The sequence below is a fragment of the Myotis nattereri genome (assembly GCF_964212035.1).
Source record: "Myotis nattereri genome assembly, chromosome: 8".
In the NCBI taxonomy this organism is placed as follows: domain Eukaryota; kingdom Metazoa; phylum Chordata; class Mammalia; order Chiroptera; family Vespertilionidae; genus Myotis; species Myotis nattereri.
The window spans coordinates 41,169,196-41,194,894 of record NC_138083.1 but is presented as its reverse complement, the minus strand read 5'-3'; the positions used below and the strand labels follow the sequence as shown (position 1 = coordinate 41,194,894).

Here is a 25,699-nt window from a genome sequence, read left to right as displayed (position 1 = left end):
CCTTCCTTTTTAGAGCAGCATAGTATTCCATCGTGTAGATGTACCACAGTTTTCTAATCCATTCATCTACTGATGGACACTTAGGCTGTTTTCTTTTTTTTTTTTTTAAATATATTTTATTGATTTTTTACAGAGAGGAAGGGAGAGGGATAGAGAGCCAGAAACATCGATGAGAGAGAAACATCGATCAGCTGCCTCCTGCACACTCCCCACTGGGGATGTGCCCACAACCAAGGTACATGCCCTTGACTGGAATCGAACCTGGGACCCTTCAGTCCGCAGGCCGTCGCGCTATCCACTGAGCCAAACCGGTTAAGGCCGTGGTCAACAAACTGTGGCTCGCGAGCCACATGCGGCTTTTTGGCCCCTTGAGTGTGGCTCTTCCACAAAATACCACGTGCGTGCGCACAGACAGTGTGATTGAAACTTCGTGGCCCAGGCACAGAAGTCGGTTTACGGCCTGGGCAAGTCTATTTTGAAGAAGTACTGTTGATATTTGGCCCTGTTGACTAATGGGTTTGCCGACCACTGGGTTAGGGCATAATGATTCTTTTTTATCTTCCTGCAACATCGAAAACAGGACTGTTGAATGAAGTAATAAAACACCTGAGTAAAATCAGCTTGACATTGCCCAGCCAGCGTGGCTCGGTAGGTGAGCATCGACTTATGAACCTGAAGGTCATGGTTCAATTACCGGTCAGGGCACATGCCCGGGTTGCAGGCTCGATCTCCAGTGTGAGGTGTGCAGGAGGCAGCCAATCAATGATTCTCTCTCATCATTGATGTTTCTATCTCTCTCTCCCTCCCCCTTCCTCTCTGAAATCAATAAAAAAAATATATTTTTAAAAAATTAGCTTCACAAATCAAAGCAAAAGAAAAACTTAGGTGGGTCACAAAAATAATATAAATTTTAGATAAATGGGGAATATATGGATATAGGATTATAATAACTAGATATGACCAAATGAAATTTAGAAGTAAAAATGACTGCTATTCAAACTATTATAATCAGAAGTAAATTCTGAGTAATATAAGTGTGTTATTTCAGACTAGAGTATGAGGCAATTTTGTTAACCAGTTGCATAGTACACATTTACACTTTGTGGGAGAAAAATAGAAGAACCAATACAATCACGATCTACATGTCACTCATGCCAAGAATAACTCCAAAGGATAAGGTTGGTTTCCATCAACCAAAGAGCAGAGGAAGAATAACTTTCAAAACAAGACCAACAACTTATCCAAGGACCTGTCATCCCTTAGCCTCAAAAAATCGTGATTCTCTTAGTAGAATGATTTCCTTAGAGGATTTTTAGGAGGTAAAGACATCTAATTTCGAGGGCTACTTCCCAAGGATTGGACCTTATTCAAATAAATGAGGATAAGCTAGACACAGCACAAAGGGCAATGCTGTAAGCACTCCACACCTGGGACATCATTAAGGAGCCCGGGTCCAATCTGCTCCCACACCCATAAGCCCTGTTCTCAGAGCTCAACACTGCATGTGAAGAATGTGGAGTACCCTGTACAAGAAGGACTACAACTGCTTAAACATAAGCATTGATCAGATCAATGAGCACATTAAGTTAATGCAAGGTAGTACCACTAAAACTATAAGAGAGGATGTAAGAACATGCAGATTATTGAAAGAGATACCTCTAGACCTCAGAATGTTGATTCAAAACATGACACAACCTGGAGGCCCCAGGGCCTGCCAGGCACTCACATATAATGTGACCGTAGGTAACGTTGACCCGCATGAGGGGAGGGGATGTCAAGGAGCAAAGGATGGGTGCAGAGAAGCAAACACTGCCATTGTTCATCCCACAGCAGCCAGGAGAGCGAAGTGCACGGCAGTCACTGGAAAGAGCTCTCTCCTGAGGGCAGGGGCATTGCATCACCTGCCTAACTAATGCCTCTCGCCTCTGGCTTTAAAGTTATACTCCCAGATAATCTTTTCAACACTAATTTGGCTCCTTAGACACTTGATACTGGCAAAGGAAGTGTCCTTAATGGAGAAACAAATTTTCCACATATTAAAAAGGGATGCCCCCACCTGATAATTTCCTACGTTGTCATTTCCTTGTGGTTTCTAAGTGCCAGTGTCATCAAGGTTTACCACTTCTATGTATGTAAAAAACAACTCGCTTCTGGACCTGAGAGGTGACGATCGCACAGGAAACAATTGTCACACACTGGTGAACCTGCCAAAAAGCACCTTCTACTGATACAATGGCTGCCAGTTCAAATGCAGGAGGCCTAATACGAGATCTGAGAAAGTAGGCACTGAACAAATGTTGAGTAAATAAAGGTAATTTTTCCTAAAATGTACACCAAAAGTTTTTAAATCATAAAATTATGCAATAGTGAAAATACTTATATCCAATGACTTCAAGACATTTATATGTAATTTTTCAATTAATCTATAAAGTCAAGGACTACATCATTTTATTACCCCTTTTCTCTCTATAAACCTTGATGGCTCTTCACATGACAAAAAATACATAATAGATGGCCTTTAAATAAAAAAGCATATACTCTAACAGTGTTGAAAAAGATATTTTTCAAAGGCCTTTGCCAGGGCAAGAAATCATACAACAGACCTTTATCACACTATTGTCCAGCCTCCCCACAAACATTTTCAAATTTCAGTTGTATTCCTGCAACAAACTATCGTGTTTTTTATTTGTTTGTTTTTGTCCCTAGAGTCAGATAAACCTGATTTGGCACCAGGAATGACTCACTGTGAGACTAAGGCAAGTCATTTAATTAATATGGGTCTCAGTTTCCTTACATGTGAAACTATACACTCCTATTTAGTTCATAAGGATGTGGGAAGGACTAAATAGAATGCCATACAAGAAATCCTTATACAATATTTGCTCAATAAATATGAGTTCTCTTCCCTCTCCTTCCCCCTTGAGAATATAAATCATATTTTCTATATATTTGTAATTTTCCCAACACAGTAAATAATGAGTAAGTAGAAGCACAAAGAAGCTGACAATTATGAAGCAGTAAGAAAGAATACTAGGATGGCAGGTTGGAAACAGTACATTCCTGTGTAAGCCAGGGATACAAAATGGTCATTTCCTCTACAGAATTGGAAAGTCAAAAAACGTACTAAGGACCAGCTACACAAACAATGAAAATTATATGGCCCGTAAAGTGGGTCAATTTGTGTCAATCATGAATGGAAACATAAAGGCTTCAGCAAGAACGAATTCCCTTATTTAGGATCTAGAGAACATACTACCCATCCAGCTCCCACTTGGGTAGCCAGGAGAGCCAGAAGGAGCAGAGCAGTAGTGCCAATCGGCTTAGTTTACAGTGCCAGTGGTTCTAAACCTCCCTAATGCCTCGACCCTTTAATACAGTTCCTCATGTTGTGGTGACCCCCAACCATAAAATTATTTTCGTTGCTACTTCATAACTGTAATTTTGCTACTGTTATGAATCGTAATGTAAATATCTGATATGCAGGATGTATTTTCATTGTTCACGACCCACGGGTTGAGAACTGCCGGTTTACACCTTTCCCCATTAGTCTCCTCTACTTAATTCTCTCCCCCACTATACCATCGCATAGGAATAATTTTACAAATTCTAGTCTTCCTGTCATCTCACCCATTTTTCATATAAAAATATAGGTCAATGTTTAAAGAACATTTATAATTGTATGCCTGTAATAATTGTGCTGACGTAGGCAGTTTACAGAAATAGATCCTCACCTGTATGCCAGTATGTGTGCAGGCTAATTTTGTAAATTCAATACATCTGCCATCACTCACATCCCAGAGACACATCTCTCTATAAGACAAAATAATAGCAAACGTTAATTGGATTTGTAAAAGCACCGTTCAGCTTTGTCACAGTGGTTTAAAACTCATCTCCCATTAAAACTGGTCTAGTTCAGAAAAAGTAGTGTATAGTCATTATTGCTCTTCATCAAAAATCCTGTTCCTCCCACTCACCATCCCAACCTCCTTTCCAGCTTGCCCACCCTCACCTTCCTCCACATTCTTCCTGGGCAGATGGTAGAACTACTGCACCGCCCGGCTCCCTCTGGTTGGTGGAGCACTGTCAGTAGCTCTGGCCAGAACCCATGCAAAGCCCTCCAGAACTCTTTTCTCCTCTGGCTGCTTCAGACAGTGGTTGCTCCCTCAACCTCAACCTCAGAGTTAGGATAATAACAAAGCAGAGCAGAGCCCCAAGGGATATACGAGGGGCAAGTGACAAAAAACAAGAAATAACCTTCTAGTTTACATCACTGAGATGGTTATAAACACAGCTAGAAAATTTAGCACTGCAGAAAAACAAATAAAAATGTTAACTGAATTCCAAACCTTTTCAAATTAAATGTAATATTCCAGTTTTGATTCTGTATTTATTATAGAAGTTATATTGAATAAATACAAACAGAAAAGCATATGTCAAACTAAAAGATACAACATTCAAAATAAAAATGTCAATGCCTTATCTTTTAAAGAAATAAACTTAAGATTTATTTAATAGAAAAGAACATTAATAAAATGCAATGATCCTGATATTATTAGGGTTTTCTTTGAAATGCCCTTTCCTATATTTCCCATAGTATGAAACAATATTTCAAAAAAGCTCCATCTATTTAGACTATGTATTCTAAAGTGAGTTATTTAATTGACCAAAAGGTACTACATTTTTACCTGATGCTGCCTCTTTTCACACAAGGTCCTTTTCAACTTCATAAAATTATGAGGAGGGTGGAGAAGATAACTTCTTAAATAATTCTCTTCCAGTTCCCCAACTCTCTTCAATAACATGTTATGTAAATATACAATTTTCTAAGTGCCAAAAAAGTTTTAAAACAGTCATACACTCTGAACCCTACAACTACTGTTCAATGACCTATCTCTCCAAAAGCAAGCTATATTCTGAGATTAGGAATATATATGGTTACACTAGTGTATTAACATACTTTAATATAACTGTATGAACTTTTACATCATCTTCCAAGATGAAGTTGGCTTCATCTTCCAAATTTGTGCCAGCCTAGCATCATCAGGGTTTTTAAAACTCTCAAAGTTGTCCACCAACTCAATGCCAATGCCACGGGGATTAATGCTCAGCTTTAACTTGTATGGTATTCTGAGTTTCTCAAAAGCAAGGCAAAGACATAATAATAAATTATAATAGAAGTATAAGAAAAGTCATTAATAAAGATGAAATGCACCCAGCCGGAGTGGCTCAAGATTGAGCATCAACCTATGAACCAAGAGGTCATGGCTCGATCCCCAGTGTGGGGTATGCAGGAGGCAGCCAACCAATGATTCTCTCTCGTCATTGATGTTTCTATCTCTCTCTCTCTCTCTCTCCTTCTCCCTTCCTCTCTGAAATCAATAAAAATATACTTAAAACAAAAAAAAGATTAAAATGCACATTTTAAAACTACATTTTTAAATATCTTTAAATTTAGATAATTGGAACATTTATTTAAAAGATACTACAAAAAAAAACAAACACGTTCCCTAGTTACGAATACACTGGTACGGTTTGTAATAAAGTCTCATGAGGAAAATAGTGAATAAGAAAGTGCTTACCCACATTCAGATGCACTCACAATATACTGTTTGTCACTAGAAGCACAAGCTTTAGACAAACAGGTGATTGAAGCTGTATGTCCAAACAACAGTGCCCGTGGATTAACCTAGAAATACACAAATATGTTGATATGAGTACCAAATTTTTAAAAACTAATATTTTTTAGGAATCCTGTTAAATATTCATATAAATAGAAAGATGTAGATTTGAACCTTAGACAATTTGGCTCAGTGGAAGAGTGTCAGACAGACTGAAAGGTCCTGGGTTCAATTCCGATCAAGGACATATGTCCAGGTTGCAGGCTTGATCCCCAGTGTGGGGCATGCAGGAGGCAGCTGATCAATGATTCTCTCTTATCATTGATATTTCTAGCTCTCTCTCCCTCTCCCTTCCTTTCTGAAATCATTAAAAATATATTTATTTTAAAAATGTAGATTTGAGAAGATTGCTTAGAATACCAAAAACTAAAAATAATAAATAATAAAAGTGACTCCTACCTATTCAATGTTCCCAATAATCCTACCAAGCATTTCTGAGGTTGAAACTGGAACACCACAAGATGACATTACTCAGGTCTTATCTGCCTCTAAACCCCATTCTCATTACATGGCGCTACTCTGTCTCTCCATTATAAAGAATGTGATTTGCCCTAACTGGTTTGGCTCAATGGATAGAGCATCGGCCTGTGGACTCAAGGGTCCCAGGTTCGATTCTGGTCAAGGGCATGTACCTTGGTTTCGGGCACATCCCCAGTGAGGAGTGTGCAGGAGGCAGCTGATCGATGTTTCTCTCTCATCAATGTTTCTAACTCTCTATCCCTCTCCCTTCCTCTCTGTAAAAAATCAATAAAATATATATTTTTTAAAAAAATTAAAAAATAAATAATAGCTTTACTGATCTAAAAGTACATTTAGAGTATCCTCCTTTTACTAATGTCATCTCTATAGGTACTCACTAAACTATTGCTTCTGCAATTCCTCTGACATTTTATTGCCACTGTGTTAGGCCAGGATGCCCTTTTTAGAGGTAAATGGAGACGAAGATATGGATGGCAAAAGTTGTAGCTACAGTTTTGAATCCTTCCCTAGCAAAAGAAGATACCATGACCTCTAAAGGAGGCACTCTGTGCCTTCCCTCTAAATGTTACATTTCTTCTTACTGGTCCTTAGCAGTTGGTATAAATAGTTGATAGAAAGTGTAACAGTTAAGAAGACCCTCCATATATATCAAAAGACAACAACCAAGCCACCTCTTACTTCACCTTCTTTCCCCCTGGATAAATAGTCCAATTCCTTTAATATTTCTCTCCTAGCTGCCTCCTCCCCACATCTCACACCTCCTCAGTCACTTTTATCCCTTGAACTTAAATACATATAACATTCTAGTGAAATCCATGCAGTAAAAGAATTGTTTCTAAGATCTCACAAGTTAAATCTTAGCTGCTTATGATCATTCCAGTAAAACGTGATGTGATATTTTTTCTCATCACTGCATTGCTGATTCATATTTAGTTTTCGATCAGGCCTGAAGGCATATCACATTCTACAGCATTCATTTCCAGTTACTTTGCAACCTCTTAACCCAGCTAGCCTTTACGTGTGTGGATCATTTTTCCAGGTTTAGCAATTTCACCCCTAGGTGTATACCTAACAGCAATGGAAAGATGTCCACACAAAAACTCATGCTCAAATGTTCACAGCAGCATTATTCAGTACAGACAAAGTGAAAACAACCCAAATATCTACCAACTGATAAAAAGACAAATAAAATGTAGTATACCATAGCCTAAGCAAGTGTTACAACCGAATGACTGAAACGACAGATCAGCCAATCGCTATGATGTGCACTGACCACCAGGGGGCAGACGCTAAATGCAGGAGCTGCCCCCTGGTGGTCAGTGTGCTCCCACAGCCAACCTCCCATGGCCAGCCAGCCAACCTCCTCCCACCCACCTGCCCAGCAAACCTCCCGTGATCCCTCCCCCCGCCCAGCAGGCCCTGTCCGACAGGCCCCATCTGGCAGCCGGCAGGCCCCAGGCCGGCCAGGCCTAGTGACCCCACCCGTACACAAATTTCATGCACCGGGCCTCTAGTGCAGTGATGGCGAACCTATGACATGCGTGTCAGAGGTGACACCCGAACTCATTTCTTTGGTTGGTTTTTGTTTGTTAAATGGCATTTAAATATATAAAATAAATATCAAAAATATAAGTCTTTGTTTTACTATGGTTGCAAATATCAAAAAATTTCTATATGTGACACAGCACCAGAGTTAAGTTGGGGTTTTTCAAAATGCTGACACGCCAAGCTCAAAAGGTTCGCCATCACTGCTCTAGTGCAATATATTTGGCAATGAAAAGAAATGAAGTACTGACATGTGCTATAACATGGATAAACCTTGAAATATTATGCTAGTGAAAAAAGCCAGTTACAAAAAACCCGTACATGTTACATAATTCCATTTATATGAAATGTCCAAAATAGGCAAATCTATAGAGATAAAAAATAGATTAGTGGTTGCTTAGGGGGAAATGGTTTATTGGAAATGACAGCTAAAGAGTACAGGTTTGGTTTTGAAGTAATGAAAATGTTCTAAAAGTGACTATGATAATGGTTGTACAACTCTCTAAAGCATTAAATTGTACACTTTAAATGAGTAAAGTGTATGGTAGGCAAATCTTATCTCAATAAGACTATTACCATAAAACAATTACTTAAAAAGTCACCTATCTTGCCATGAATTCCAGGCTAGCAGTCACCTCATTTTCTCTGGTTCCCTTTACAAAAACTCTCCTGGAGAGAGCTGCCAGAGAAGGGAGATTTTAAAAATGGAAAAAGAGAAAAGCAGAATAAACACTGCAATGTAATACTTGAATTGCAGGTAGTAAGTGAACGTCATGTATGTGCATGTGTGTGTGTCCCCAGCTCCTATTTTCCAAGTCTGTCCACTGAGAGGTTCCAGCTGTAGAGCACACTGCACACGCTTATCAGTAGCAAAGAATGGCAATAAATACACAGTGAATTTTCAAAATAAATACAACAAAATGTACACTTTAAATTGTTAACTTTTGGAAGCCTCCTTCAAAATGGGTGAAAAAATTTTGACAAATTATAAATGTAACGTGTTATGGCACTTAGGATAGATATTATATTTGAAAATAGCCAAAAGCCAGCAAAAATCAACTCTGATGAATAATATAAATAATCAGTCTGCATAATACCAATTCTATTCAAAATGTATTTCACAGAAATATATGATGAGGTCAAGTGCTATTCTTGATCTGTGTTTTTCTCTACTAAGTAGTTTCCTATATTTAAAAAGCACAATAGGCATTTCAAATACTCACTTCCAATTCTACTGAAAGATCCCAGAGGCATATCTGTCCATCATGGCACCCGGTTACGATTGTGGCCCCGTCATCTGTTAAAAGCACTGCTGAGATGCAATGTGTAGGTGCTTTGCGACCCCAAAGAACGATGGGTAGAACAAGGCTGTTTCCTGCCATTGTGTTTTCAAACCTGGAAATGTTATCAGAATAATGTCAAATATTACAATATTTCCTTCTAAAACATATTATACATTTTTCTTATGACGCCATCATGAATTTCCTAAGCCTCAGAATTCTTCTAAACATTACACATAATAGACACAAATACAAATACATAAAATCTCATTTTAGATGTAAAATCTCAATTAATCTTCACAACAAATCATGCAGTAAGTCCTACTGCCACTCCTCTTTCACAAATAAAGACAGTGAGTCATAGAGTTGCAAAGAGAACGTGAAGGAAAGAAGCTCCAATCAGAACCCAGGCAGCTACTTCAGACGCTATGTTCTTCTGCTGCTGTGTTGCCAATGACCAGTGAAGTCTCCAGGCCGGGGAGGGTTGGGGCGGGGGGGGGGGGGGGGGGGGCGTGGAGATCAACCAAAGGACTTGTACGCATGCATATAAGCATAACCAATGGACACAAGACACTGGGGGGTAGGGGAAGCCGGGGGAAGGCCAAGGGGAAGGGGGGAGGAGACATATGTACTACTCTTTTTAATATTTTAAGCAATAAAACAAAAATTAAAAAATAAAATAAAATAATCTTTTTAAGTCTACAAACCAGTAATAAACATCAATGCCCAAGAAAAACTCAGTGTTTCATAGTTCTACACATTAAAAAAAGTAAGTTCAGTGAAAAACTCATTCAACCATATTTACCACAAGCCTATTATGTCTCAAGGCCATGACTATCTTTTGTGAAACTTGAGGGAAAAAGAATTTCTCTTTAAACTCCTTTCTGCATAATAAAAAGTTTTTTTTATTTTTAAGATGAATGACCAACTAACCAGTGTATACTGGAATACTCCTCTTACACACATATAAGGAATGTACTAGATTTAAGTGTCATTAACTGTGTGGTTAAAAACCTAAATACTAGTTCAGAGAAGTTAGAGAGAAATGAAGACTGGGATAATCAAAGAGGCCTCCACAGAAAACAGAAGACTGTCGGGTCTCATAAGACAGTAGGGGGTCACCTAGAGGCCTGATAGATGGTCAATGAAAAGAAATGTCACTGTAGTTATTTTTTTCTACCCCAGATATTTAAGTGACAACAGAAATACATATATAACTCTAGACTCTTTAGAATGCTAAGGCTGTCCTAAGAAATTTTCAGGAATATTCAAAGGTATAGGTACTTTCTATAAAAGAAACTGGTTTGATAGCCATTGTCTCATTGCTAATTGCTTTTAGCAAAAGTCTCTTCTTTAAACTACCACCTACACACCTTAAACAAAAACAAAAAACTAAAATCTCTTTATAAAATGAATAGTCACTAGAAAATCAGCAAGTAAAAAATTATGATTGACATTGGAATGTTTACAATCTATATTATGTCTTTTACTTTTTGTTATAATACGTGGCTTTCATTAGTTTTTTTCCTCCCAAAACTTCATCTTTTTGCTATATCAGGTATACATTTAAAGAAAAACATTCCAAGTTTATTTCTATTAATAAAACCCTATATGTATCATATTCACCATCTCATAAGCTACCATGACACTATTATCTCCATATCCCTATTTGATATCAGAAAATTTTTAAAAAGCACTGAACCAATTTAATAAACTTGGTACAGCATGTTCCTGGCTGAATAACATATCTAACCATGATTTTTCTCAAAATGAGAATCTGGAAGGAGTTCATTTTTCCATGGTGACAACATTCAATTTTAAACTACAGCACCCAAAGATTAAACAAGCTCACAGCATCGAATGCAGTATGGTGAGATCTGAAAGAACACAATTTCTCTATCTATTTGAGGACTCATGTGCAATGCACACTGCCTGGCTTAAGGAGAATGCAAATACACAGATTCAGAACTAAGGAATGTGTGTGCTAAGAGAGATGTGCCTGCTCTGATGCAACAGGAAAGGACATTCTGGTATTCAAGTGACAAAGCAACTCAAGGAGACCCTGGCGAAGAATGCATGGCATGGTCCTTAAAACAGTGAAAATACTCATCCATAACATGATAAAGGTATAGCTTACGTCATTAAAATACACATCAATCTCTAACTCAGCTTTTCCAGAAGCTAAAATAATTACAAAGATTTAGGGGGGAAAAACATAAAATCAAGAACTAAGAGTTAACCAGAATCCGAAAGATCTCATTCGGGCAATTAAGAAACTTCATATGGGATTGGATTAGTTTCCTAGAACTGATGTGACCACAAACTGAGTGGCTTAAACAACAGAATTTATTGTCTCTCAGTTCTTGAGGCTAGAAGTCCAAACTCAAGGTGTAGGTAGGGCTGGTTCCATCTGAGGGCTGTGAATGGAGGATCTGTTCCAGGCCTCTCTCCTTGACTTGTAGAAGGCCACCTTCATGCTCATTTGGCATTCGCCCTGTGTTCATGTCTCTAAATTCCCCCTTTTTTAAATAAGGATATCAATCATATTGAATTAGGACCCACCTGATGACCTCATTTAAACTTGATTATCACTATAACGGTCACATTCTGAGGTACTGGAGGGTAGGACTTCAACATGTAGATTCTGCCCTGGCCAGTTTGGCTCATTGGATAGAGCACTGGCCTGGGGACTGAAGGGTCCTCAGTTCAATTCTGGTCAAGGGCACATGCCCAGGTTGTGGGCCTGATCCCCAGTAGGGGGAGTGCAGGAGGCAGCCGATCAATGATTCTCTCTCGTCATTGATGTTTCTATCGCTCTCTCCCTCTCCGAAATCAATAAAAATATATTTAAAAAAACAAACAAAACAAAAGAACATGTGGATTTTAGGGGAAAACAATTCAACCCATAACAGGGATATATCCTTTTAAAAGAACATAACCTAAAATTACTTAATTATCAAAAAGCAATCCCCCTAAGGAACTAATGTACAGAACTTAACTATATCTTTTCCAAGGAATCACAGTTAACTGCTTATCTGAGGATTAAGGTAAAAAGTCCTGTACAACCAAGGTAAGGAGTTACCACCTTACGTTGTGTGTGGGGGGAAGGGAGACGGAAGAAGGGGGACCAGAATCCAAAATTCACTGCTGTATTTCCAAGGAAATTACATTGCAAAAACTAATCCTGTCCTATGCACAATGCTGTTTCTTGGCTGGTATACTTTAATAAGATCTCTACACAGAAAGTGTCTGTTAGGTGAGACATTTGAAAGAGAAATAACCATAAAGGACACCTGAAATGAAGCTGCAGTAGAAATCACAATCAGTAGCTGATATTGATGTCTGGCTGCTGGGATGAGGGTAATTTCAGTGAAATACAGAAGAAACAAACAACTTCTAAATAAATAATAATCAATCCAAAGGGCCTGGAAGATGGGATTGGAAGACAGAGGAGAATAGGTTTCAGGTCCTGGCTAGTGAGGGGAACAGAGTCTTGTTCTCGGGACTCACGTGGAGAAATGGATTTGTGTTCCTAGGTCTCAGAACTTGATATTACAACCTCCTAGACAACAGGATATTAAATCCAAGTTGGGGGCAGACTGTGGGGAATGGGTTTTGGAGAATGCTGTTGAAGGCAGAGAAAATTGTCGAGAACATTTGGGCACTGGCTCTGCCATCTCTCCTCGGAAAAGGATGTGTCCTTGCTAAGATGCTGCAGGAGTTCAAAAATAGGAGAGCTTTGCCCTGACCAGTTTGGCTCAGTGGATAGAGCGTCGGCCTGCGAACTGAAGGGCCCTGGGTTTGATTCCTGTCGGGGGCATGTACCTTGGTTGCGGGCACATCCCCATAGGGGGTGTGCAGGAGGAAGCTGATCAATGTTTCTCTCTCATCGATGTTTCTAGCTCTCTATCACTCGCCCTCCCTCTCTGTAAAAATAAATAAAATATATATTTTTTAAAAATAGGAGAGCTCGGCCTTCATAAAAACTCCTCTGACTCTAGATGTTTTGTTAACAGGACAAATAAACTTCCTACTTGTTTAAGGTCATGGTATTTGAGTTTTGTTACATATAAATGTACAATATTCCTAACTGCATGTTTAAACACATTACACATCCAAAGTTTGTAAGAAAAATATCTATGGCCTAAATGAAGTGGTAAGAAGAATAATAAGAAATTACAGTAAAGGAAAAAGCCTAAGGCCTCTACAAGTAAGAGGGGGAGCTTGTCGGGGGTGAGGAGAGGACAGGGAAACAAATACCACCATCTTCCTGTGCCCAGGCCCCTTCACTCTGGCTGAAGGTAATTAAAGTGTATCCACGCCCTAACCAGTTTGGTTCAGTGGATAGAGTGTCGGCCTGCGGATGGACTCAAGGGTCCCAGGTTCGATTCCGGTCAAGGGCATGTACCTTGGTTGTGGGTATATCCCCAGTAGGGAGTATGCAGGAGGCAGCTAATCGATGTTTCTCTCTCATCGATGTTTCTAACTCTCTATCCCTCTCCCTTCCTCTCTGTAAAAAATCAATAAATATATTTTTTTAAATAAATTAATTAATAAAGTGTATCCATGGTCAGCCCACATGTGAAAGATGAATTTGACTTAGATGGTTGATATGCACAATATAATGTGTGTATGATTAAATTTTATACAAGTCCAGTATATAACAGCTAGCCTTGCCTAGCTTATAAGAGAATTCAAGAAATTTACACCCAAAGGAATACAGTGACATTTTCTTCCAGGTGGCAATATGCTAGTTCTTATTTTCAAGATTCCTTCGATATCCTAGGTCATCTTAATTTCTATACAAATTTTGAAGTCGGCCTGTAAATTTCTGCAGAAAATCCCGCTGCAATTACAATTGGAGCTGCATCAAATTCACAGGTCAGTTTGGAGAGCCCTGGCTCCTCAAGATTTGATGAAATATCACCAAGGCAAAAGTGCATTCCAAATCCAAGGATATGTCTTAAAGGGATTTAAGGCCAAAGTAGCATGTTTGGCTTTTTCACTTCAGTCAACAACAATTAAAGTAACAATTGAGCTCGGCTGACGCGGTTCAGTGGTTGAGCGTCCACCTATGAACCAGAAGGTCACAGTTCAATTCCTGGTCAGGGCACATGCCCAGGTTGCGGGCTCAATCCTCTGTGTGGGGCATGCAGGAGGCAGCCAGTCAATGATTCTCTCTCATCATTGATGTTTCTTTCTCTCTCTCCCTCTCCCTTCCTTTCTGAAATCAATAAAAATGTATTTTTTTAAAGTAACAATTGAAAGAACACTGAACTCACAATCAGAAGAACTGCACTCAAGTCCTGGCCCTTCTGTGCAATCTTGAAAAAGTTATCCCTCTGGGTCTCAGCGTCCCCATCTGGAAAAGATGGACAATAACACCCTTTCAGAAAGTTGTCATAAAAATGAAAAGAAACCAAACATGTAAAGCAGCTAGTAAAATACCCAGCACATGGCAGACACTCAGTAAATATTAATTTAAAAACACATAGATCTTGCTACTTCACATTCTGCTTCCATATCTACTAGTTTCTCTCAGCATTGCAACTTAATATTTAATAAAGTTGGACTTTTCAACAAGTTAATATCTTTCATTGACTTTCTGCCACAATAGAAAAGCACCACTGTGTATGTTTGTCAAAGACAATTCTATTATCTCCATATATGACCATTCAGTTCTGCATCACTTTATCAAAAATTACACTACAAACTCCCTTCCCAATACTAAGATAGCTTTCAAATTAAATTCTGATTTCATAATAACAATCATCACTATACAGTTTGGAGCAGATTTTCCAAGTGTCCATTTTGTGCCTATGCCATGGTATTACAATGATAGATAAAACAAACACAGTTCAACCATCCAGTAGAGCTTATACACATGCAAACAATTACCACAGACTGTGATACAGGAGAAATCTCAAGATCATCAAGTCAAAGGTAAAGCCATAAAAGATGAACATCCTAACCTGACTCCACTGGTCCAGAAAGGAGTCTTGGAAGAAATGGTGTGTGAGAATGAGTAGGAACTAACCAAGGAAGGGGCACGTGGAATCACATGTTCTAGGTCCCAGAGGTAAGACACATCAGTTCTTTCTGCACAGTGAAACTAGTAGGGCAGGCATTTGGGGGGAAAGGCAGAATGACAAGACAGGAACCCACAGGTCAGCATGCACCAACTGCAAAGAACTTGGTAAGCCATCCTAAAGAATTTGGAGTTCAACCTGACAGCAGTGGGAAACTGGTCAAGTGTTTCCAATCTGACTATTACTACCCAGAGTAATAAGAAGAGAGAGAGGAAGCAAGCATGAGGGGAAGGAGGAAGTAAAGTGAGAACATAAATGAGTCAAAAGAAGAACAGAGGCATGATCTAGTCTCATAGGGGTGACAACTCAGGACATATTTTCATAAAATGGCACGAGAGAATTCAACAAAAGGTGCTCCCCATGAACAGCAAAAATTCAGTCATCTTTTGCCTATATCAGTAAGCCAAGTCATTGCAAAAGTTGGTGAAATATGGGTCTACCTCCTGCTGTTTTGCTTCTCTTTTTACATTTAAGTAGTTGTGTTAAAAGAAAGGCTTTTGTAATTGACAAAAAATAATACCCCCTCCTAACCTAGTAACGGAGAGCATATAGCTCATTATCATCTTATAGATATTTATTTTGGTGGCTATTTAGATCCATTAGCAACTCTCTCAAGATCATACTGTAAACTGATCTCAGAGCTGAGAGGCATATGCAGACCTCCTGATTCCTAATGAATAAATATTTGTCACTATTCTATATTATCTTCATTTGCCACAAATTCCTTTTACCAGAAAACTTTATTCCCTAGTCGATCGGGCTGATCAAGATTTTACTAACACACATTACTCAAAGGAAAGTAGAAGTGTAGTATTTCTGGATAAAATGATACGCTGCCTGGGCTCAGTGGCACTTGGAGGAGGGCAGAGGGGAACTGGGGTAAGAGGTATTGGAAGGGATGAAGGTGAAGCAGGGTAAGTGTGATAGACACGAAGGACTGCCCCAGCCAAAGGGAGGTGCCTTACCCAAGTTCTTGCTACCTTCCAGTGGGAAAGCCCACACCCAACGCCTGGTCAATTCGGGGGGTATAAAAGCTAAGCCCCCTCATATCACTTCAGGATAGCTCCGGAAGGGTCATTCATTCCATCTAAGAACTGCCCGCAGAGCCCACTGAAATACACTGCGACATCACAGCTCACCTTCTCTTTCAAGCCAAACCTGCCTCCTTTCCTTCCTTTCCCTGGTCTTGATATTAAGAGCACAACCCAATAAACCTGAGTACTAATCTCCGTCTCACAGTCTGCTCACCAGGGAATCCAAACTGTAAAAATAAATGATAAAGCTTTTTTAGTACAAGAATATTCACTACATATTTTTATATGTTTGAAAATTTCCCTAATTGTTAAAAGGTACATGAAAAGAACTTTTTTCATGTCCATCAATCAGGGATTGGTAAAATAAATTATGACAGAGCCTTACAATGGAAAACTGCTCTGTAAGATAGGAAATGATCTCCAAAATACATACTGGTAGAGAAAGGTGCAGTACAGTGCGTAAAATACATTCCCATTTTGGGTGGAAAAGGTGGGGGAGAACCTGGATGGTGTGACTAAGTTGGTTGAGAGTCATCCTGTGTACTGAATGGTTGCTGGTTTGACTCCCAGTCAGGGCACATACCCAGGTTAGGGTTCCATCACCTGTTGGGGTGCATAAGGGAGGCAGCTGATCTCTCACATTGATGTTTCTCTCTCTCTATTTCTCCCTTCCTCCCTCCCTCTCCTTTCCCTGCTCTCTCTCTAAAAACCAATAAAAATATATTTTTAAAAGGGGGGAGGCTATATATGTATCTATACATATCTATAGTGGAAGTAGGATCTAAAGGCATCAATAGGTTCGGGTGAAACATTTTTGGCAAGAATATTTCATAGATGATGCACACATCACACTGCATCACCACAGCAGGCATGCGAATATCACATGGTCCTACACCACTTGCTTAAGGTCATGACTACCAGCTATTCCACCATCACTCTTTATTCCCCTGTAAAACTATCACCAACCTATGGAGTGATACTCTGATAAGCCTACCCTGTTTTGCACTATCCCATGTGATACTGGTATTGAAAGGACAGAACGGGACTGATAGCTGTGTCCCTAACTCCTCTTCCAAGAAAAAGCCACAGAATGTATCAGTTACTCAGCCTGCCCTTATCTCAGCCAATGGGAATGCAAGGAAAACAAACCCAAGGCCAAAAGTATGCTGACCACCCCCCTGTGTCTGTGTAACCAGACCCTAGCTGCACCCTGCCCTTGCGTCACTAGCCCCCGGCCCTCACTCAACCAACCGGAATCGGCCAAATCAGTAGTCCGAGTGTGCCCCCACCCCCACCCCAAACCCTATAAATTCTTTGTTCTCTTGGGACTCGGGGCTCTCTCGCATCCTGCCGCTGTGCCGGTAAAGGAGGCAGAGGGACCAAGCCCGGGCTTGAATAAAGACTATGCTTTTGCATCGGACTCGGCACTCCCTGGTGGTTCTTTGGGGATCTTGAAATCTGGGCATAACAGTATCCTATGCAATTTTTAAAAATTATAAAACAGTTAAGATGACATTTGAAAAATCTAGCATCGGATCAATGTTAATTTCTCTATATTGCTTTTCTAACTCGCAAATGCAAAAGCAAGATGCATTTCTATCCCAGAACACAGGCATTTTCATAGGAGAGTCAATATCGTCTTGGTCTGTGTATTTCCTGTGTCCTAGGCAAGCCTCCTGAGACTAACAGACAAAAACAAATTCAAATTCTCCCTCATGAGAATGGCCACACATGAAGAAGAGTGGGCCGCGCTAGCCGATTCGGCTCGGTGGACAGAGCATCGGCCTGCGGACTAAAGGGCCCCGGGTTCGATTCTGGTCAAGGGCATGTACCTTGGTTGCGAGCACATCACCAGTAGGGGATGTGCAGGAGACAGCTGATCGATGTTTCTCGTCGATGTTTCTAACTCTATCTCTCTCCCTTCCTCTCTGTAAAAAATCAATAAAATATATTATAAAAAAAAAAAAAAGAAGAGTGAACCTACACTACCCGTCTACCAACAGGGAATATGAGAAGCAGGGACTACACACTACACCGCTAAATATACTTGCCGTAGCTGCAATGAAAGAAGAAAAAAAAAACTATTTTAAACGTTTATTCAAACTCTCAGAGAACATTGCAACATCATTTGTCAAAAGAGTGTGTTCAAGCCCTAGCTGGTTTGGCTCAGTGGAGAGAGCGTAGGCCTGAGAACTGAAGGGTCCTGGGTTCGATTCCAGTCAAGGGCACATGCCCACATTGCGGGCTCCATCCCCAGTAGGGGCTTGAAGGAGGCAGCTGATCAATGATTCTCTCTCATCATTGATGTTTCTCTCTCTCTCCCTCTCCCTTCCTCTCTGAAATCAATAAAAATGTACTTATATTAAAAGAAAAAGAGTGTTCAAGTCAAATTCACAGTATGATGTGATGAAGGAAATGATCATTAGGATTACAAATTTTCTTTGAGCTTGTGCTTTTTTAAAAAACATATTTTTTGCCAAAACCGGTTTGGCTCAGTGGATAGAGTGTGGGCCTGCGGACTGGAGGGTCCCGGGTTCGGTTCCGGTCAGGGGCATGTGCCTGGGTTGCGGGCACATCCCCGGTGGGGGGTATGCTGGAGGCAGCTGATTGATGTTTCTCTCTCTTCGATGTTTCTGGCTCTCTGTCTCTCTCCCTTCCTCTCTGTAAAGAATCAATAAAATATATTTTTTAAAAATAAAAAAGGAAAAAAAAAAGAAAAAACATATTTTTATCAGAAGGGAGAGAGAGAAAAGCATCAATGATGAGAGATAACCATCAATCGGCTGCGTACTGCACGCTCCCTACTAGGGATGGAGCCCACATCCCAGGCATGTGCCCTGACTGGGAACTGGACCTGCAACGTCCTGATTCATAGGTCAACACTCAACCACTGAGCCATGCCAGCAGGGCTAGCTGGTGCTCTTGCTACCATTTTATTGAAGACTTGGAGAAAATGGAATCAGATCATGAAAACTGTTTATTAGAATGCAATGACACAACTAGGTCATAAAATGTCCTAAAGAAATTACTGAGGTGCTTCCTAAAAACAAGGGTTTCTGGAATTAAAGAGTTGTGAGGAACACAACCTTCTGAACACGAAACTTGTCACTAACTTGACAAGATTATACTTTCTTATTTAGGTGGCAAGAAATCTACTCCCAATGAACCTGACATTTTAGGACTGATTTTGTAAAAGGAAATTCCAGTCTTGTTTCTAAAGGACATGTGGAATGAGCAGATGGCAACAGAAGACTACGATTATTTCTTATTGCTAAGCCAGCCCTGAGCACATGGAAGTCAGGTTTTGAAGCACTGCAGAGCTATCTGGTCAAAAATAAATCAGAGATTTTTAAAAGATTCATAGATTTTGAGGCAAAATGAATCATGTTTAAAATTCCTGCATCTGCCATTAGGATGTCTGAACTCTTCTTATCACCAACCTGCCTCAATTTCAAGAATCACCCTTTAACCTTGTACTGATACGTATGCATATATGCATGGCCTATGGACACAGACAATGGGGCGGTGAGGGCCTAGGGCAGAGGGCATGGGCAGGCTGGAAGGGGTCAATGGGGGGTGGAAAGGAGACACATGTAAAAATAAATAAATAAGAATTACTAAGCTAAAAGCAAACTATGCCCACTAAGCCCCTACATTTCAGGGAGAGCAGCTTCAACTTTATGCCCCCACCCACCGCTATCCTCACTGCACGTCCATCATTCCTACTTCTTCCCTTCACAAGGCCATCAAAATTCTAAAGTGAGCACTGAAGTCTCTCCTTGTTCACAAATTACACTGCCCAGAAGCAGAGACAATAATGCCTTCCCATGATTAGCTGTAAATCTTGAGGAAATGCATAACCTCTTTCCAAGTCAGAGTATCTTCATTTGCAGCATTCCCCTCCCCCTCATAAATAACCTAAGGGAAAATGTTCTGCCCATTAGAAACTGCTGCTGACACGGTCACCAATAACATCCCCACTAGTAACGCCAATGTCAAATCCTAATCCACGTCTTTCTAGACCTACCAGCAGCATTTGGCATAGTTCATATGTCATCTTTCTCAAAACACTTCTCCGCTTGGCCTCCATGTCTTCACACTTTCCTGCTATCTCTCTGGCTTTAGTCTCGTCGCCACTTTTCTGTGTTGGTTGTTGGTTCTTTTTGTTGTTGTTTTGTTTTTTTATCTTTAAATGTTGGACTTCTCTTCTCTGGCAACCCTCCTCCCTCCCTCTCTTTCTTAATGACCTCACCAAGTCTCAGATATCATCTACAGATGTCAACATGTACTGCGTGGCTCAGTGGTTGAACATCAACTTTATAAACCAGGAGGTCACAGTTCAATTCCCGGCCAGCGCACATGCCCAGGTTGTGGGCTCTATCCCCAGTGTGGGGTGTGCAGGAAGCAGCCGATCAATGATTCTCTCTCATCACTGAAGTTCCTAGCTCTCTCTCCCTCTCTCTTCCTCTCTGAAGTCAATAAAAATATATTTTTTAAAAACAGGTATCTGCTTATTGATGATAGGATTTCATTAAGTCACACATAAACCTTCAGTGAGTTCTGCTGATGATCAATAGCATGCATTACAGCAGGGGTCTTCAAATTTTTTAAACAGGGGGCCAGTTCACTGTCCCTCAGACCGTTGGAGGGCCGGACTATAGTTTAAAAAAAAAAACTATGAACAAATTCCTATGCACACTGCACATATCTTATTTTGAAGTAAAAAAAACAAAACGGGAACAAATACAATATTTGTATTTGCATGTGGCCCGCGAGCCGTAGTTTGAGGACCCCTGCATTACAGGGTGGGCAAAGTAGGTTTACAGCTGTGAGTATGTGAAACAGTTTATTCTTGTATTATTATTTATTAATTATTGTATTATTTGTATTGCAACTACTTCTGCCCACCCCTGTATGTAAGATTACTAACTCTTTATAAAGTGCAACAATCAGATGCACAAAACGGGAACCGAACTTACAAACCTCACTGACCCATACTCTAATCATCAAGTTTATCTGTCCCAACAAATAAAGCAAGTGTCACAGACAAATAAATGTAACAGATAAACCCAGGAATAAAGTCACTACCTAGTTCCAGGCCTAACTCTACAAGCACTAAGATGATTTCAAGACTTCTACTACCAATTTTGATCTTTGCATGAGGACAGACCATCAGGGACCAGGGGCGGGACTTATCTCTGTAAGTCAGCTCCCCTCTGGTTTGGGGAGGGCACTTTTCCTTTCCTCCAGAGCAGTGGTTCTCAACCTTTCTAATGCCGCGACCCTTTAATACAGTTCCTCAGGTTGTGGTGACCCTCAATTTCATTGTTACAAATTGAATATAATTAAAGCATAGTGATTATTCACAAAAACAATATGTAATTATATATGTGTTTTCCAATGGTCTTAGGCGACCCCTGTAAAAGGGTCGTTCGACCCCAAAGGGGTCGCGACCCACAGGTTGAGAACCGCTGCTCCAGAAGCTGATGGCTGTAGGCTGTGTTTCCCAGCTGGAGCTGAGATACCAAAAAAGTCTTCCCGAAGAGCTGCCTTGCCCTGGGGCTGCCTCACAGCCCTGAGGCTTCTCACTTGAGCTGTAACACGACTGAACTGGTCCACAACTGTGCTGTATCAAACCTGAGCTGTTCGCACCGAATAAAGTTTCCTTCTTCACCACACCCCACATTGGAGACTCCCCTTGGCAGCAATGACCATGGATTGACAGTCCTTAGGCGATTCCATCACTGTGTGAACATCAGAGACTGCACTTACACAGGCACAGATAGATGGTATGACCTACTACACACCGAGGCTACATGGTACAGTTTATTGTTCTGCAGGGGAGGAAAAATAATTTCCCTCTATCCTTCAGAGCGCTTGGCTGAAACATCCCTGTACTAAAAGACAGATTAGCAGGAGAAAAAGAAACACAAGTTTGGTAATAAACATACCTCCTGTATACATGAAAGAGACTCATGAACTGTAACTCCCCAAAACCTTCAGCAGAAAAGACAGCGAGGGCAGGGAGCCAGTTATGAGAAGTCACAAGGAAATGACAGTAAACAAGGTTAAGGCTGTGGTCCAGGTTTAACAACACTGTCTTCTGCATTGATAAGAGTTTCTATAGGGAAGGTCATGCCTAGCTTGCAGCAAGGGAGAAACCTTACAGATGTCAATGTCTCAGAATAACTTCTACCTGGTTTTCAGAACTTCTTCCCTATCTGTTGTTTCTTAAAACTAGCCGGCCTAAAATAATCCTTATGTCAAAGAGATACTTGGGGGTGAGAAATTCTGTTCCCTTACAGCTCTACAAACCTACACAACACGTCACTGTACTGAATCCTGAAAGTAACTGACACCATGGGAAGTATTTATGTGATGCCTTGCCCTAGGACATTGTGTTACCGATGACATCATCAGGCAATAGGAATTTTTGCCTTGCATTGTAATCTTATGGGACTATCATTATATGCATGGTCCGCTAACTGAAACATTGTTTCACAATGCATGACTATAGAGATATAGACTCTAGATGTTTTGAAGACCTGTAAGTTTAAAAGAAAACTATGAAGTTAATACATAAAATAGAAGAGTAATTTTCTGACTTCTTTTTTTGTTGTTGTTGTTAATCCTCACCCAAGGATATTTTTCCATTGACTTTTAGAGAGTGGAAGGGAGTGGGAGAGACAGAAGAAAAACATTGATGTGAGAGAGACACATTGATTAAGGATCCAGCCTGCAACCAAAGTACATGCCCTTGACCAAGATTTTTCAGTCTGCAGGCCAGGGCTGATAACAAACCCCCCAAAACAAAAGCCATATGTTAATTTTCTTTAATCATAATTAAAGATTTCTGTTCAATAAAGGGCATCATAAAAAAGTTATAGACAAATGACAGAATAGGAACAGATGTACTTGTAATATTTAAAGGACCAGTATCTAGGAAATACAAGGAACTTCAGATCAACAAGAGCTGAAACCTCAAATTAAAAAAGGGGAAAGGAATGGACAGGCAATTTTATACAAGGGAAAACCCAAAAAGATAAAATGCACATGAAGAAATGTTCAATCTCATTAGGCATAGTGAAATGTAATTTTAAATGAGTTTTTACTTTGTTATCTATTAGTCTGATGGGGCTATAAAGAGATAGAAGCTCTTGAACTGCCTGCAGGAGTGCAGACCATTGCAGCTTGTTGGAACACAGTCTGGCAGTCTTTCCATAAAATATGTACATAAATGTCCCAGGATCCAGAAATCACATTCCTGAATATAAATCTCAAAGAAAGCATCATAGAGGTCTAAAGGTATATTTATCATTGTACTGTCTACAGTGGTAGGAAAATGAAGGTAAATGTGGGTATCCACAAATGGAGAGTAGACATAAAACGTTGTGAAATAAGAAAATGTTTGTCTATGTAACAAAATTACAAAAACTCAGTCAATTTCTCATACAGCTGGTGATTTTTGCCACCTTGTCCATGAAATCCTAAGCAATTAACATCAGAAAGAGTCATAGCTTGTCTTTCCTGATTCCTGGCAAATGGTACTGTGAATGCAGGCTGTAGCTCACATTAAATCCTAAAATCAACAGCATCAAAAATACCAACGCAGCCTGCGGTGGAACTGTAACTCCTACTATTGTTGCAAATTATAAGTAACCAGCAAGTTCTGCCCAGCGTTTTAGAAATTGACATAGCAAGTGAATCAAAACTTAAAACGCAATATTTGAATCAGAGGCAGGGTAGTGCTGACTCCAAACACATCGCTTCGGAACGCTGCGTCCCACTGGTGAGAGGGAGTAGCAGGTACCCTCTTAGACCAAGTCCTAGCAGTGGTTCTCAACCTGTGGGTCGCGACCCCTTTGGCGGTCGAACGACCCTTTCACAGGGGTCGCCTAAGACCATCCTGCATATCAGATATTTACATGACGATTCATAACAGTAGCAACATTACAGTTATGAAGTAGCAACGAAAATAATTTTATGGTTGGGGGTCACCACAACATGAGGAACTGTATTTAAGGGGCCAGAAGGTTGAGAACCACTGAAAGGGTTGAGAGCGGGCAGGTGGCCTCTCACAGATGAGACTCTAACAGACGCCTCCATACCTTAGGCAAGGGCAAACTAAGGAGGAGTACCAGCGGGTAAGGAGACATGGCACCCCCAAAACAAACACGTTGCCGGAAAACACTGTCAATAGCCACCCACCCATCATCACGAAGCACCTCGCCCCGTTTAGATTGCCACTGAGAACAGAGGGTCCCATCTCAAGACCAAAGCCAGTGTCACCAGAAGCAAATGTCACTTTACCAGGCCAGGGAGCCCCCAAAGACACCCCCGCCCCCCTCCAGCTAGAGCACGACCCGGCAAAGGCGCACCGTTGTGGGCCTGCACCTCGGGCGCAGCACAGCACCGAGCTCCCAGCAGCGGAGCTGACAGCTGGCGCCGCCACCCCCGACCCGGGAGCCCACGATCTGCACGTTTGGGTGCAGCCCGCCGTGGAGATCCCCCATGGGGAGGCTCGAAAGCCGACTCCCTACCTGTCACAGCTTCATCTCACGCCCTGGTGTTGTCTGTCTGACCACCCGTAGGCGCCTGGGCGAAGGAGCGCCAGGCCAGGGCGTCTCTAAGAAGCCTGTGGGTGGGGAAACCTAAGGGACGGCAACCCCCAGCCCAGCCGCCGCCTCCCCGCCGGGGCTGCAGGGTGTCGCTACCGCCGCCGCCGCTGCGGTGAATCAGCTGACACCGGCCTCCACTGCTGTGACTTCTGCTGCAACTGTCGCAAAAGAAGACGAGGGGGAGGGAAATGCACACGGTCTGCAAACACGCCAGGAGGCGGAACGGAGGGGCAGGGGTGAGTGTGGGCAAGGAGTGCACGGCTGCCATTTTGGTTATGGGAAGTCTGGTCTAGGCTCTCTTCTCGCCTCCAATGCCCAAGGTGGAGGGAAGCGTGAAATGCCAAGTGTCGGTGTTTGCTCCTCGTGATCAGGCTGTTGCAAGTTTATTCTTCTGCCCCCGCGCCTCGGCCCAAGAGCCTGGCAAGTGTTAGCTCCGGCACTTGGATACTGTTTTCCTCTTACCCCCGAATTCAGCGGTCGCTCACACAGAGGGCCAGGGGGAGAGCCCAACTACTTGACTAGAGGAAGTCTGACCTTGCGCCACATTCCCGCAGAGGAGAGAGAAGGGGTGCACACGCGGCTTCTCTTCATCCCGACCCCTCCCCCCCCCCCCCATGTCCCCATATACAAAATAGGCATCATAACCTCATGGGTGTCTGGAGATTAAACAAATATTAATTACTGACTATGTTGTCTACCTTCCTTCCAAATATTTGTTGAATGAATGGTTGATACAGTCTTTAAAAAATAATCTTTTTATTGATTTCAAAAAAAAAGGGAGAAGGAAAGAGAGATAGAAACATCAGTGATGAGAATCATCGATTGGCTGCCTCCCGCATGCCCCCCCACTGGGGATCGAGCCCACAATCGGAGTATGTGCCCTGACAGGGAATCAAACAGTGACCTACTGATTTGGAGGTCAATGCTCAACCACTGAGCCACGCTGGCCAGGCGATACAGTCTATATCAGACTGC

The 25,699-nt window shown here is 41.2% G+C and overlaps 1 protein-coding gene across 1 annotated transcript in view; it reads right to left on the bottom strand.

The window, feature by feature from the left end:
• WDR7 (WD repeat domain 7) overlaps nucleotides 1–24,869 on the bottom strand; it is a 289,363-nt gene extending 264,494 nt beyond the window's left edge. Inside the window, exons 1-5 of the mRNA XM_081096649.1 lie at nucleotides 24,647–24,869; nucleotides 14,266–14,345; nucleotides 8,927–9,098; nucleotides 5,580–5,686; nucleotides 3,732–3,810 (exon numbers count right to left, since the gene is read on the bottom strand). Coding sequence (XP_080952775.1) covers nucleotides 3,732–3,810; nucleotides 5,580–5,686; nucleotides 8,927–9,085 — 345 coding nt within the window. The 5' untranslated portion in view covers nucleotides 9,086–9,098; nucleotides 14,266–14,345; nucleotides 24,647–24,869. The remainder of the gene's footprint in view (nucleotides 1–3,731; nucleotides 3,811–5,579; nucleotides 5,687–8,926; nucleotides 9,099–14,265; nucleotides 14,346–24,646) is intronic.
• Between the last annotated feature and the right edge of the window lie 830 nt (nucleotides 24,870–25,699).